General features: G+C 36.5%; 1 protein-coding gene and 1 pseudogene across 2 annotated transcripts; both read left to right on the top strand.

The window, feature by feature from the left end:
• Positions 1-1840: 1840 nt before the first annotated feature.
• Positions 1841-16132, top strand: LOC121312923 (T-box transcription factor TBX20-like). 2 transcript variants are annotated; one of them, XM_041244847.1, is made up of 8 exons: positions 1841-2311; positions 3615-3849; positions 5657-5821; positions 10408-10516; positions 11528-11686; positions 12296-12372; positions 14135-14250; positions 14595-16132. In XM_041244847.1, exons 1-8 carry the CDS (start codon positions 2185-2187, stop codon positions 14933-14935), a joined length of 1329 nt encoding a protein of 442 aa, XP_041100781.1. In that variant the 5' UTR covers positions 1841-2184; the 3' UTR covers positions 14936-16132. The 2 variants fall into 2 exon arrangements, with proteins under 2 accessions (XP_041100781.1, XP_041100782.1); XM_041244848.1 differs by having other exon boundaries at positions 1843-2311; positions 14138-14250.
• Positions 8772-10223, top strand: LOC121312924 (annotated as a pseudogene).
• Positions 16133-16432: the final 300 nt, after the last annotated feature.

The raw sequence follows: 16432 nt of genomic DNA, 5'->3' as shown, positions 1-16432 counted from the left end.
CCCTGCTGACATTACAGGTTGATGTGATAGGCCTACCAAGAGAGAAAAATGTGTTTGGCTATAGACACGCACTATAGCCTAAATGCCAAATTATATTCATTTAGAAAGAATGCCAATCATGTTGTCTCACATTTCTAAATATTTTATAGGTGTTGCTGTCAGTAGTTTCTGCATATCGAGCAGAAGATCTCTGATTAATTTATATAGGTTTAATTGAATCACTGTGATTTTAAATCCGGTAATATAATACAACAAATTGTATAAGGCGTTTAATAGTGCAGGTCTTGTTTGTTCTTTTGATTATTCAATACGCCGCTGAGCTAAGTGTCAACTCCATTTTATCGGAGCATTTATACAGCGCTTGGGAATAGCTGTGATGCAATACAGGGGCAAATCCCTGTTCAAGGAAATTAAAACCCATGTTGGTAAGTTCAAATCGACCCCTCGTCACAATATTATTATTATTATTATTATTATTATTATTATTATTATTATTATTATTATTATTATTATTATTATTATTAATCGTCTACCTACAAAAGTCCAACCTTTGTTTCAGTAAATAGATTAATATTTTAAACAGATTTGTACATTGTAATGAAATTGGTCGGTGTGTTGTTTCAAGTGTTTACTTTATTAGCATGTATTTAATGTAACACAAGCATATTGTATTCGCTAATTACCAGTAACATCATTTATAATAGATTTCGGCGATTAATCCAACATCGATTTAACACCTAATGTATTTCTCTTTTGTCCTTTTTTTATTTCTCGAGTATTTGTGAATGTAGTGTTTTTGGTCTCAACACTTTAATGGTGTCACCCACAATAAATGTATTTTATTATTATTATTATTATTATTATTATTATTATTATTATTATTATTATTATTATTATTATTATTATTATTATAATATTAATATTATTAATAATAATAATAATAATAATAAATGCTATTATTAGTGTACTACGAGTAGTATTATACAAATCTATCACTTTGATAGCCAATAAATCCTGTTCCGAGTTCCGAGACATTCACATGCGTCCAGTTCATATAATCTAACCCGTCGCCTTTTTCTATTTTCCGCAGGGGATACGAGGAATGGAGCTCGGGGTTGTGGTGCGATGGTGTGTGTCATGAAACAGACTCACCCCAGAGGCCTGCTCAAGATAGCACCAAATAACAGGACACATAGATGTAGCCACCAAGCCTCATTCTGCAGCCAAATCCAATGAGAGAGAGGACGCTCGGGAGTGGGGTTGGGACGAATGAAGTTGTCGATACAGAGGTGCTGAAACCAGACTGAAAGAATATGTAGATTTTATCAAAACATGCGTAAACAGTAGGTCTGCATCAGTGTCCCTTTTAATTTACAAAGACGTCACATGCAAATAAGATGTGATGCTTTATTTACTTATGACAAGAATCTGTAGGTAGGTATAGAAAGCTAGATAGCTAGCTAGATAGACAAACTCCCGCTAATAGTATTTTAGTAGGAAATATGACCTGCAGGGCCTACGCGAGGTCCCTTCCATTTTAGGAAACGACCATTACATGTTTTAAAATAAGAGAAAATAAAAAAATTACCCATATGTTAACCGATAATATTAGTCTTTCCATGCCAATCAATGTATAATTAACTTAAGAAATACACCTGCTATATGAATCTTTTCAGTGATCAAATGCAGGTTTAGTGTGACACGGATGATTTGAGCTAGTTTGATTAGTGTTAGATATCTCCATTCAGATTGTTCTTGACTCCTGCAATAGGCTGTGCTGACGGCTGCTACTGGGTCTGTCGGGCTCTGCGGAAGCTAGTGACGTAGAATTGCTAGCGCGGATTGGCTGTTGGCTGATAATGGATCGCAGAGGAACTGAAATTAACGAGAGCGCAGCAGTGTCTGGCTGGCCAATGCAGAGACTGCGTTGAGGGTTTAAGAGCAGCATCACAGCGAGCGAGTCATAAAAATACTACCACCACCACAACCAGAAATGTCACTCCAGTTCCAGTCATCGCATCACTCGAGTATCTGCTAAACATTTCACTCTCTTTACCTTTGCGAGTTCGAGTACTGCACGAACAAACGAACTGCAAAGTATTTTACTCGCGAATAATACAGGCATACAAAAATCATATTTATATATATTTTATACTATTGGCATTTGTTCATCATTTGTTCACCATGGAGTACACTTCCTCCCCGAAGCCACAGCTTTCCTCCAGGGCTAATGCGTTTTCTATTGCCGCACTCATGTCAAGTGGGACAACGAAGGATAAGGAAACCGAGGAGAACACCATTAAACCTCTAGGTATGTACGACCGGCTTAACACAACTCCGCTATTCTAAAATAGCGACTATTACAGCTCAATACAAGAGTTAACCTACTAGTAATAGCTGTGGTTATTCTGCAACACAAAAAAGATTTCATGTTTTAGTTCGAACAGAAAACAGGAACTACAATGAAATTGCGTTCAGTCTTCAAGCCTATTTAAAAAAAAAAAAAAAAAAAAAAAATTAAAAATTAAACGGTGTTGCTTCTCGCAAGTGCAAGAGAAATCAGATTTTCTGAAACAATACCTACAGTAGCCCAAACTATACAAAATCGTAAAATCTCTTTTTCTATGTACTATAAAAGTCTACTGTGTCGTTTAGTTGTACATCTAATATATTTAAGGCTATGAGTTTTAATTATTTCAGTACTTTAAAAAATACAACATTAAATAGTTTAATTTGATGCTTCAGTGATTATTATTATTATTATTATTATTATTATTATTATTATTATTATTATTATTATTAAATTAATAGTGTGGAGTTTCAAACCTCCAAGGACCCTCAGGAGAGTGTCAAAGTTTCTAGATATACCCAAAAAATTTATAAAAAAATCCTGTACATTATCATAAAAACTTCCAAAGAGTATTCTTAAAAAAAAAAAGTTTTCCCCCCTATATTCACCCTGTTAATAACATTGCGAATAAATTTTAAATATATATAAAAAAAATTTTTTTTTTAAGCTCGACTGTTCATAATTTTCATTTTAGTTGTAAAGAGATAAACGGATGATACCTTTACAATATGAACATTGATTTTCTGTAACATGGAACTATCGGCAGTTTAAAATGCCTTACATGACTGGTTTTACGTTTCGCATGAAAAAAAAAGCGCATACAGTGGCTTCATGATGTATTTTAGCAGCACAATACATTAAATAACAATGTATATATATATATATTTTTTGTTTGTTTGCAATTTCGAAACACAAACAAAAATTGTGGCTAACACATTGCATAAATTATTACGAGGTCTGCTCAGACGACTTTAAAGCGCATAAGTGGACACCTGTTTAACTTTTGCCATGTGTTGAAATTTTAAACTAATTCAGCCTCAATTTCAACATCGTTGTAAGCAACTTTATTATAATTAATAATAATAATAATAATAATAATAATAATAATAATAATAATAATAATAATAATAATAAGAATAATAAGCAATAATCGTATTAATATATATATATATATATATATATATATATATAATATCTAGTTATATATATTATATTAAAAGCTCTGTACTAATTATTGTATTTTTTATTTTACATTTTTATTCAGAACAATTTGTAGAAAAGTCCTCTTGCGGCCAGCCCCTGAACGACCTGTCCACTTTGGACCAGCACAGTGACTTCAGCGGAAACCCGCCTGCAGTGTGCACGGAGCCCCTCATCCCCACCACCCCGAGCGTGCCCAGCGAGGAGATGGCCAAGATCTCGTGCAGCCTCGAAACCAAGGAGCTCTGGGACAAGTTTCACGAGCTCGGCACTGAGATGATCATCACCAAATCCGGAAGGTGAACAGAACTTTCTATAAATAATATCACAATGAATGACATACTACAAAAAAAAGTGAAAGTTAACCCTCTAATGTGTACAAAACAAAGAGGCCAGGCTAAATAAAGCATATCGTTGCTGGCAATTGTAACGTACATGCACGTATAAACAATGTTATGAACGCCATCTGTATTATTATAGTTTCATGCAGCTTTTACAAAACAACTCTTGTAAAACTACTCAAAATACAGCGTGAAAGAGGTATTTTAGATGAATCTGTTTTTTTTAGTATTCCTTTCCCTTTAACACTAAACCCCATGATTGATAAATGCCTATGGCCTGGATGTAGGTTTACAGCTTAGCTGAGTTAGGCCTACATATTTTGATTAAAAAACGTGGGAAAATGAGCTTAGTTTTAAGCTAAAAGAAACCCCGTGTTCCAGAAAAACACAGACAAGTCAGTCAAACCTGACCATGAGAGAGAATTACCACACGCTGCTAAAAATAAGTCCACAGAAATACAAGGCTTGCTGGTTATTTAATTTAAAAAAAAAAAAAAAAAAAAAAAAAAAAAAAAGGTTAAACACTATATTCAAGTTCATAGAAAATTATCGGATATGTTTTATGTACATTCTCCTTTCTCAAAAAAAAGAATAATATGTGGTATGCTGTGAGATCTTCGAAATCGAACAACAATCAAATAAAATGACAAGGCATATGGGTCTTTATTATTATTATTATTATTATTATTATTATTATTATTATTATTATTATTATTATTAATAATAATATTATAATAATAATAATAATAATAATAATAATAATAATAATAATAATAATAATGTTGCAGTCTTTCAGAAACTTCCAATATGGAAAATTGTCTAAAATCAGAAAGAGAATTAGATCTATTCAGTTTAACTAATTAGCCCAGTTTAAAACGGAATGTTAAGCTACGACATCCTTACAATATAATATGGATGCTAGACGTAGCTACTTGAATAGCATGTGGCAAAGTGTTACACATTAAAAGGACACCCGTTTCCACCTCGGCCCCTGTTGTACATGTTTGGCCAGTGAACAATGATAATGTAAAATATACTATTGTTCTGTATTACATTTTCATATCGTTTACCTTATCTCTAAACATAAACCCCAAAATAAGATAAACATCCGCACTATTAAAGCAAACAGCATGTCGGGTTTGATTAGAACTTTATTTACAAGTATCGCTCTTTACGTAGCACCAGGTGTAACAGCATTTTATTTAACAAGAAATACGTGTAGGTTAATTGAGTTGAATTAAAAGCAATCCTTTGCGCGGTTGCGCAATCGGTTCATTGAAGTGTACCGTGCCATTTCGATGGTTTCTTTTACGAGTTCATTTAAATTATACAGTTTTGATCTGTGCACCTGCTTTCACAGCCCACACCCTTACCCCCCTCCCTGTTCCCGCAATCACATAGAATATGATCCTGTAAATTAATATTAATTGAGCTAGCCTCTGCATAACCTATTTTAAGCTGCTCCCAAGCTATTTGTAGTTAGTCAAGACATATTTTGAAAATGTCATACAGCTGCAAAAAGCAAAACAAAGCTAGCATGAGAGGCCTATAGCCATACACAAAAATGCAAGACTTGCCCAACGCTAATGCCAGGGATTTGTATAATTTTCATGCTTTAGTTAGGTGTCCAATACAGTGCAGTATTAACTATGTCAGTGCCTTGTTTATGTAAAGGTCAATTTAATTATTTACTTACTGTGATGGTTTTCCAAACAAATGTCACCTATGACATTGCTGTAACCGATCATGTTTCATCAATACACAGGAGAATGTTCCCCACCATACGAGTGTCTTTCTCTGGAGTGGACCCGGATGCTAAGTATATTGTTTTGATGGATATCGTTCCCGTCGACAACAAGAGATACCGATACGCCTATCACAGGTCATCCTGGCTCGTGGCAGGGAAAGCGGACCCCCCTCTGCCTGCAAGGTGTGTGTGACTTTCTAAATAACGGAAAACATGTTGGTGTCATATGGTCGTTAAATACAATATTGCAGCCTATAGCCTATACCGGTAGGTTTTGTGAAGCATAGAAAAATGCTAATGAGATAATTCACACTGTAACCCCCAAAGTCGTTCTACATAAATTATATCAAGTTACATTAACTTGAACAATTCAAATTTAATTCATAACACTCGTCCATTTTAAGTTAGTTGAACATTATTTTAGTTGCTCAAACGAAAATGGTTGCTCAATTTGTGTTTGCTTGTCGGTTGTGCCCCCGCCTGTTCCTTTACATGTTTTAGAGTGCTGTGCCATTCCGATTTTTACGACCCGATTCCGACCCAGACCCGTTGCAACATGACCCGACCCGAACCCCCATCCCGCTGCAACACTGTCTTCGGAAGTAGGGGAGACAGGGGTTGGTTGTCACAAGGGTTGGTTGTCACAGTGCTCATAGCAATGAAAGTAGATGGCGCAGGCAGGTGATACTAACAGTGAAATGTGTGTTCTGCTGTCTGGAAGTCAACCAGCTTGTAATTTGAGGTCAATTCTATCTAACATAAAGGTTAGCACATATTTCATTTTTTTTCATACCCAAAGTAAAAAATGCATATCTGTTATTTATGTTATAACTCTTAGAAGTATTGGAGTTTGTTTGAACTGGTGGCCATGTTAAATAGAACCAGATACTGGCTAACCTTTGGTGTAAAATTAAAACAAGTAGGTTCTCCCAGTAGTACTGAGAGAATTAAATTATCGTGTAAAGTCTGGTTGGGGCAGGTTGTCACATAGTTTTGGGGGTTGGTTGTCACATGTAAATCATATTGGAAGAAGTCTTATATTTTTTCTTTCTACTTTTTTACACCAAAAGGTGGGATATGTCACCCTGTAATGCTTATTTAAATTATTTACTGTTTGTCCTCCGGTTCTGTGGAGGCTGTGGTATTATTTTGTAGCATGAGTCAACATTTCAAGTGTGTGTGTGTGTGTGTGTGTGTGTGTGTGTGTGTGTGTGTGTGTGTGTGTGTGTTTATATATATATATATATATATATATATATATATATATATATATATATATATATTGTCTGTATTTTTTATGTTCGCATAAAAAGTAAAAATATAACTTTTTCTGTCATTGTACACAGTAGAAACTTTATGTTATTTAAAAAAAAGTTGCATTATTGTCTACTGTAAAAGCAAGAACATACGCCGTGACAACCAACCCCATATCGTGTGACAACCAACCCCAGTATGGGGCAGGTTGTCACAGGTGACCGGCGCATTTTCAACTGTCTAAATATGATATTTGGAATAAAGTTATGCTGAAATAAAAAAAAAAACATCAATTTGTACGTGAAGAGTTATTCTTCAATCTAGCGAGGAACAGAACCTCGCAGCATGTCACCAGATTTGGGAAAATAATATAGAGTAAAAAGTGTGACAACCAGCCCCGGCCTCCCCTACACGCACCGTGGACTGGATTAAAACAGTCGTTTGGTGACATCAATATGACGACTTGCAATCGGAGAAAACGTTGTGCGCCAGCAATTCCAGCAAGTCAGTGGTGCCTAATTATTCTGACAAATTAATATTGTGTTAGTCTCAGTGCAGAATAGTTATTGTTGGTTTGATGAATACAAGGCCATTGTGCTGTGGAGACAGACAACATGGATGTTATGGATTATAATAGTATGAAAAGGACTGTATAACTTTAGGGTTTATTTTTAAAAGATGGCCTGGTATGATGCACATTTTCACAGTACAAAAGACCAGTTAGGTGACACCTGTGTCGCCGCTAGATTAGTGTGTTGTGAATAAACCATACCAGCTCGATCAGAAATCCTCCAGAAACAGCCAGTGTCAGAAATAAACCCAATTAAAAAAATAATAATAATAAAAAAAAATTGGTAACAATGTTCAACCTAAGATTGGACCATGCCAGTGGCTAGTCTCGAGCACCAAACAGGGGAGTTTACCCCCTTTTTTATTTACCACTACACCACCGCCTGCACCCCCAAACCCGCAAGTGTTTGTCTTTTACCTACTGCCTGTGCCAACTGACTCAAGCTTTCACATTCACAGATATCTACCATTCACCACTGATTGAGTTTATACAATAGGATACACAGCGTGGTAGCTTTCTCTACCAGTCTGGATATATTTTAACATTGTAACATATCAACTGTCTCTACTTACTTTACTATAAAATACCTGTCTATTCCCTTCGTGCCACCAGTTGAAAGGGAGTTACACCTGTGTTTTCACAGAGATGATTTACCAGTTTTGTGGCTGCGGTACACAAAAAACATAATGACACGTTCTACAAGCAACGAATCCAATCACATGTTTTGGTTTTTTTTTTTTAATTTTAATTCGCTATGATTCCAAAATAATTCCACACTTCTAACTTACCTCTCAAACTAGTATCCCACTGCATGATATAAACCCTGCGCTATCTTTTGTTTCACCTTGTTCACAAACATTTTTAATATCACCAAGCAGACGTGATAAAAAGATCTCGCGAAGTATCAAACAACCGAGAACAACACTGCCTAGTCAGCTGATTCCTCGCTAGTCGTAAATTGATAAACAGCAAATTTAAAGCACAGAAAACGTTTTTAGTGATTGAAATTCAGATCCGATTTTATTTATTTATTTTTGACTCAAACCGCCAATCGCGAAAAAGTTCACATTCCGACCTGAACCCGACCCAAAGCAGGAGTCTTACATGTGTTCTCCTTGTGTTGTGTGTGACCGCCTCCCTCCCTTCTCCCTCTGTCTACATATCTGCTGCTGCCTGGTTCCAGCCCTTGTAAATGCTCCCATAAGCGCGTAAACTGAAGTGCTGCACTGGCAGCTAATACAATAACGTGTTGATTACACATTCTGTTGCCTCAGCATTTTTATTGTTTAAATGAAATAAAAATGTTCAAACTAAATTGACTATTAAAACGTAAATCTAATCTTTACTTATCAGGGTTTACGGTGCAGGAACTGAAATGTTTTACTGTAACATAGCACTTTGAGGAGTTAAAGTGACGTAATGACACAGTAAATGTCTGAGAAAAAAAGGCTCCATATAAGCCTGTCTAAGGCGGTTGACTAATAACTTGATCTATTAGCAATTAAGACTATTTTTTTTTTGTAGGATTATTATTATTGTTTGTCGTATTCTTTAACCAACAAATGTGCGCGATATTGATATCTGGTATGCTTGCGATCTATTAGGAAAGTTAAATCGGTAGCGTAAAGAAAAAAAAAACGCTGCTTTGTACACTCGTTGTAGAGAAGCTCAGAAGCATCACTGTTAAGATGGAACACAACGTTTTGTAGAACGTTCATTGTAGAGTGCTTATGTGGAAGGATATATTAAAAAAATACAGAGTTAAAATAAATAACAGTGATAATTGTTATGTAAAATTGATGTATAAAAGCAATAGGCATTATTACGCAAACAGTCCATAATTAAGCGATAGTGCCCATCGATGATGGCTCTACAGTGTAATAGCTGACCAGAGCCAAAGGCGCCAACCAAAGTCAAGGTCAACTGTAACACGGTAGAGGCGTCATCGAGAGGGAACTCGCTATTATTACTGAATGTGGATGGGTATGAGTACAATACAGATAATTAATTAATTTATTATTTTATTTAGCATTATTATTATTAGTAGTAGTAATATTATCTATGCTGAATTTGTGTAGTCGAGAGTGAAGATTAAACCGAGGATTTGAGATCATGTCTGGACGAGGAAAGACCGGAGGTAAAGCCCGTGCTAAAGCCAAGTCTCGCAGCTCCAGAGCCGGATTGCAGTTCCCTGTCGGGCGTGTCCACAGGCTGCTGAGGAAAGGGAATTACTCCGAGCGCGTCGGCGCTGGAGCCCCGGTCTATCTGGCCGCAGTGCTCGAATACCTGACCGCCGAAATCCTGGAGCTGGCAACGCTGGCCGCCCCCCCCCCCCCCCCCCAGTCACCTGCAGCTCGCTGTCCACAACGACGAGGAGCTCAACAAGCTGCTAGGAGGAGTCACCATCGCTCAGGGAGGAGTGCTGCCCAGCATCCAGGCCGTGCTGCTGCCCAAGAAGACCGGCCAAGCTGTGGCCAGCACCGGTAAGGCGGGCAAGAAGGGCTCCCAGTCCCAGGAGTACTAAGAGGGAGTGGCGAGGAAGAGACCGGCGGAACATCGCTGCATTAAAACTGCAACAAGCAAAGCGAACTACTGCTACTACTACTACTACTAATAATAATAATAATAATAATAATAATTTAGCAGATGCTATCAAACTGATGCTGCAGAGTCACCTACTTACAATAGGACCACAGTTTTACGTCTCATAGTCTTAAAACACTGAACGAGGATAAAGTGCCATTTGTGGTTGAAAGTTGACCCAAAAGAGCTTTGTTAATTGATATTGCATGGAGATATCTGACAATTCAGATGACATATAACATCATCTCACACGTGGAATAAGGCCACGATGACATCTTAAAAGGAAACTGGCTTAGTGGCTTAAGCATATGATCGTTACAATTGAAAAAACTTTTTATTTATTTTTTGTTTATTATTGTAGGATATATGTGCACCCAGATTCCCCATTTACCGGCGAGCAGCTACTGAAACAGATGGTATCTTTTGAAAAAGTCAAACTGACAAACAACGAGCTGGATCAGCATGGTCATGTGAGTTATAATAATGTGTTTGTATTTGCACTTGCTTTTTCATTGTTTAAGAAACGTTTCCACCTTTAAATTAAAGAATGTTAAAATAAACCAGTTTTACAAAGAGCAACATTAAGAACATTCTATATATCTATACTCATTTCTGTACCAGGTCCAAACACAAATGTCCTTCTTAAATATAGAGAAATAATATTAAAGCAATATTATTCTGTTTGAGCAGTGTAAATAATATTTAAATAAACAACTCAGGATTGTTATTTACAAGAGCTTGTGCATGCCTCTTAGTTGTTTCTAGCTAGTTTAGTTTAGTTTTACAATAAAAAAAAGAAAAAGTGCAAATTTAGCAGTTGGCATTTTATTAAGGTTCATATAAAGTAACACTTGTTTGTGAAATCTTTCACAATCCAAGTTAAACTGCATTATAACACCGTGGAGATTAAAACAAATTAATGACATGTTGATTGTAGAACACATTTTCAGTAGCATATTATTTGTGTTGTGTTGTTGTTTGTTTTAAAACAAAACAAACAAAAAAATGTAAAGAAAAGACATTCTATAAATACATACCGACCCTTTTATAACTTGAATTCCGTTGACATACAAATAGACCAAAATAAAAATAGACCTTGTTTATGCCCTCTGACTGACAGGAGGAATGGCTCTTACTATAGAAATCTGGATCCACTCCTTAATCTCAGCTGTCACAAGAGCAGTTGATTCCTGGTAGCACTGTAGATTTTATTAAAATTATCAAGCAAGTCAAGACACAACTGCTAGACCAGTGGGTTCAGGTATGATATGTTTTCTCTGGACAAGGTTCAGTGCTTTGTATTTTTCTGATGCTGTCCTTTAATTGTTTACCTAACAGTTGCTTAGTTTGGTTGTAGATTGACTTTATTTAATTGGTATTATTGTGCTTGTAGATTGGCATAGAACCTGTTTTTTGCTTATTTTATTGTGTTGATTGCATTGTAACAATCTTTTCTTTATTGTCTCTTTCTCTCTCTGCAGATTATTTTAAACTCAATGCACAAATACCAGCCCCGGGTTCACATCATTAAAAAGAAAGATCACACAGCATCTCTGCTCAACCTGAAATCTGAAGAATTCAGGACCTTTATCTTTACTGAGACTGTGTTCACAGCAGTCACAGCCTACCAAAACCAGCTTGTAAGTCTGTTTTTTTTTTTTTTGTTTTGTTTTTTTTTTAAAATCAATTTTTATAGAAATTATGATTTGCTATGTAACATTAAAGCTCAAAGGACATTTAATAGATATTTTGAATCTCGACTGACAAGGGGGGTAGAAGTGCGGGCATTAAAACCGAATCAGCATTCTGTCATTAATAATTCCACTTTCATGGTAAATAAAATGGCTTTGTTTAAGGCTGTGCTTCTATGTTTCTATGGCAATAGCTAGTAGTTTAAACAAAAATATATGCCATACAAATTAGGTGCAACTAAAAGTAATTTTCTCACAAAAGAAAATTGTTTTTACTGTGATAACCTATAACAATGGATCACCCCCCCATATATATAATATATATATATATATATATATATATATATATATATATATATATTTTATATATATATACTATATATATATATATATATATAATTATATATAATAACACATCATCTTACCACTTTATTTTACAATGCTACTGTCCACTTGTTGGGTACAGCCAGAAGGGCTTTCTGGTTTCAACAGTGTGTTTAGTCTCCCTAAGTGTTTTTTTAAAGTTGTTGACCCACCTGTTTTTGCCCTGCATTGCAGATAACCAAGCTGAAAATTGACAGCAACCCGTTTGCAAAAGGATTCAGGGACTCCTCCAGACTCACTGACATAGAGAGGTACTGGGAATTTCATGTTTTCTTTCTCCAGATAAGATAAAGTGACTGTAAAGGCCCTCATTAACATAACAGATGTGGGGGTCCTACTTTGGACATAACCTTGTTGATCACTAGCGCTTCTGTCCTGGCAGCTGATGCTGTCCTTATTGACACTATACAGTGTTATTTACAAAGAAAACCAATGTCCAAGGCAACTTATCTTGTTTATTAAAGTTGCTTTTCACAGCCATGACAGTGAACAAATATAATCTTTCATTTACCCCAAATTATATAAAATGGGGCTTTGTTTTGTATTATTCATGTTTATTTAAACTGCAGATAACCATATTAGTAAATGCAATATTGCAAGGCAACAACCATACCACCATGGTAGATGAATAGCAATGTGTGATAAATCATTGTTGAAACTTGGGGATAGCTTTGTAAAAGGGTGTGAAATTATCCTGGTAATGTGTTCAAATCCAAATACCATTGTGGATTTAGACTACAATAGGATGTTATTCTCATTGTAAATGCAATGGTTTCATGAGACAAGCTCAGATGAAGCAGTGAGTGGATTATAGCAAGCATCTAGCTTTATTTATTGTCTTTATTGTGTCTTTTGTTCCAGCTAGCAAATTGTTGAATTTAAGTACATCAAAAAATAAAACAATACCACCACCACCACCCCCCTGAGCTTTTTAATTATTTTAAACAGATGAAGATTTCACTTTAAGTATAAAATTGCATAATGAAGAAATTCATAAACTTTTTATAAGCTACTCTGTTTAAAAAAAGGTCAGATTAGGCAAATTATTAGTTCAATTAAGGGTTCAATTATGTAATTGAGTGCTTGGTTGGAACAAAAAACAGCAGGGCAGTGTTCCTCCAGGACCAGGGTTGAGAACCATTGGTTTATAGTAGCCTAAAGCCTGGTGTTATGCAATAATCATTTAAATGACAGAAGGGATCAATAAGACCTAACCACCCTGCCACTTATTAATGGGTGGGAGTTTGTGAATTAATAGTCTGATCATGGATAAAAGACCCTTTCAAACTCCCCCCAGTAGGAATAAAATCTGATCAATCGATCTTTAGAGACCTGAAGAAATGGTATTAGTCTGGAGTCAATTACTGCACTACAACAAGATGTCATTCAATTGATTGCTTAACTGATGGAAAACAGTCCATATCAGCTGCCCACGAGGCTGCTTTTTGAAAAGATCTAGGATAAAAACTTACATATTTATATTACATGCTGACAGAAATTGCACTTTCCTAACCTAATAACTGGAGTGATGTGAATGTTTAGCTTTTATAATGTAAAACATTGTTCCACAGGATGTATAAGAGCACCGTTTCAAAGCCTAATTCATGGGTATCACATTTAGAGAACTGAAGCACACTCTGTGTATGTGTATGTGTGTGTATGCCTGTGTATTACAAAGACAAGAAGTGACTGTAATGTATGCGTATGTAACAATATGAGAAACTGCACAGCAAAAACATGAATGTTGGACAAATATCAAACATGTACCCAAATACACATCTATGAATAAAAATTGCTATATTCGTGGGCTATGCATTGGTAAAATAACCATTTGAGACACGTGACTTGACATGGGGAAAATATTTACATCAGGATTAATCAAAGTGGTCTGTTCAGACAGGTGATCGTTCTTTGCAAGTGGCCTGTTATAGAGGTCCAATCAGGTTATTATGAGCCTGGCTCGATGTCAGTGGTTCAAAGAGATATATTTGTGTTTGTTTTTTGTTTCTGTTGTAGGGAAAGTGTTGAGAGTTTGATCCACAAACACTCTTATGCACGGTCGCCAATCCGGACCTACACGGGGGAGGATGACGGTCTAGGAGATGAGAGCCACACAATGCACAGCAGAAGTAAGAAACATTAAAAACACAGCAAAGCAACTGCATACATTCTGCTCACAATATAAAACAACTGTGTAAACCTGTGCGTTACAAGGGTTATAATGGATACTTTGGCAGTTGCAATTCCTACAAGATAACACCCAGTCAAAAACTTATTGATATCAAATAATATGTGATGTAGTAACACTGATTCGACAGAAATTGACAAATGTTTTAATAAAATGTCCAAAGGAGAAAGACTTCTTTCTGATAGTTTCACCTTAGCACTTCTGTCTGAAAAAATGTATATTACTGTATTTACTGGCCTTGTTCAGTTCCAAATTTATTAAACGCTCCTTTTCTCCTCCTGTCAGGTTCGGCTTTCACTGCATCAGATAACCTGTCCCTGAGCTCCTGGGTGACGACAGCCACTGGTTTCTCTGGGTTCCCGCACCCTCAGTCCCTGTCGGCTATTGGCACCGGCACGGCGTCCATCAGCAACACACTCCCTCATCCCATCCAGGGCTCGCTGCCCCCCTACAGCCGACTGGGCATGCCCCTTACCCCGTCGGCTCTGGCCAGCTCCATGCAGGGAAGTGGACCCACCTTCCCCTCTTTCCACATGCCCAGGTACCATCACTACTTTCAACAAGGGCCTTACGCTGCAATCCAGGGACTGCGCCACACCTCTACAGTGATGACTCCTTTCGTATGACTGCCTCGAGGGGACAGCGACTCTTGTTGTAAATACACTGCTTAAATGATCAATTAAAAGGTAATAAAACAAACAATAAAATCTGACCCAGAGGAATTGGGACACGCCTCATGAAAAAGAATAAGAAGTGCATTTTCTGTCAAGGGATTGTATCAATGTAAAATACCCTTCCCAATGATGTGCCATAGAAGAAGCATGGTGTTCTCATGTGAGGAGAACCGAAGAAACTCTTCCCACAATCCACTGTAAAAGTTGTCTGTCTTCACCCTGGAAAGCTCTTTGCTGTTCATCAGGTCATATCAAGGATATTTATTGTTGTCAGGCTCTTCTCTGTGTACTGTTAGAAAAAAGTATAGATTGTCTAAGTGCGCATTTCATTTGGAGTGGGAGAATGACCTCCTGCTGGAGGTAAGCTTTGGACATTCACTACCAGAGACAATTAAGTCAGTTAACAGCTCTCCACACACAGACATTAAGTGTTATTTTACAGAGCCTATCTGTAAACTGAACTTAAGGATTTAAACACAACAGGAAGGTCACTGGAAACAAAAAAAGGACAAAAAATAAGTTAGATAACATTATAGATTACAAAAAAAAAATGTGTTTGCTGCAGGAGATTTGTATATGGTCAATTTTGTTAAAATCAAATGCACTACAGAGCACATGCATTATTATCAGGTGTCAGCCTGGTATAATGCGAAGCATGTTCAAGCCTAATGACCGAAGTAGAAATGTGTGTTCACATGTAAAACATTTGCATTTCTGCTTCTGTAAGTATTTTAAGTTGAGTTTTGTTGTTTTGTTTGTTACTCTCTCTTCTTTTGTATGCCGTGGAACCCTCACAAAGATCGCACTCACTGGTGCCAGACCGTCATGTTTCCTTGTTAACATTTTTTAAGCTCAGGGCAGGTTAGCAGTATGCACTTCACTGAAGCTGACACACATAATGCGATTTGTAGTCCATGTAAACGCCAGTCACTGTTTTAAGTACAGTTTGAGATGGGTAGGTTCCAAGACTGGAGTCCTGCTAATCCTGTATTGATGGAGCTCCAGCAATACCTGAACATGTTGAGAACATCAACACTTTGCTCTGGATATTTCCTCAGACAACAAAAAAAGACAACGACAAAGAATATCACATGCCTGACTTTGTTGTAAATTGAATGAAGTCAGTGCATGTCCATTTTATATACTGGGGTTAACAGCCAACTATGCAAACTACTGTTGCGATAGCAAAGGCATGTTTTTACCCAGCAAATCAATACATTTTATATAAGGTTAGGTGTACATATTTGGGAGCTAGAACACAATGGCCTTGCATCAGAGGTTTTATATAACAATAAAAATAGGGAGACAGTGCAGTGAGGTTTTTTTGGGGGAATTTTCATAATCTTGTCTTAGGTGTGTAGCAGGATACTAATCCTTTACAAATACAGTATGATCACAAGTATTTGAACCCTTCCCCAACTACAAATTTGGTAGTTTTGGCATTCTATC

Source organism: Polyodon spathula, chromosome 3, assembly GCF_017654505.1.
Source record: "Polyodon spathula isolate WHYD16114869_AA chromosome 3, ASM1765450v1, whole genome shotgun sequence".
In the NCBI taxonomy this organism is placed as follows: Eukaryota; Metazoa; Chordata; class Actinopteri; order Acipenseriformes; family Polyodontidae; genus Polyodon; species Polyodon spathula.
Note: the sequence above shows the minus strand (reverse complement) of the source record. Positions and strands in the feature narration are given on the sequence as shown.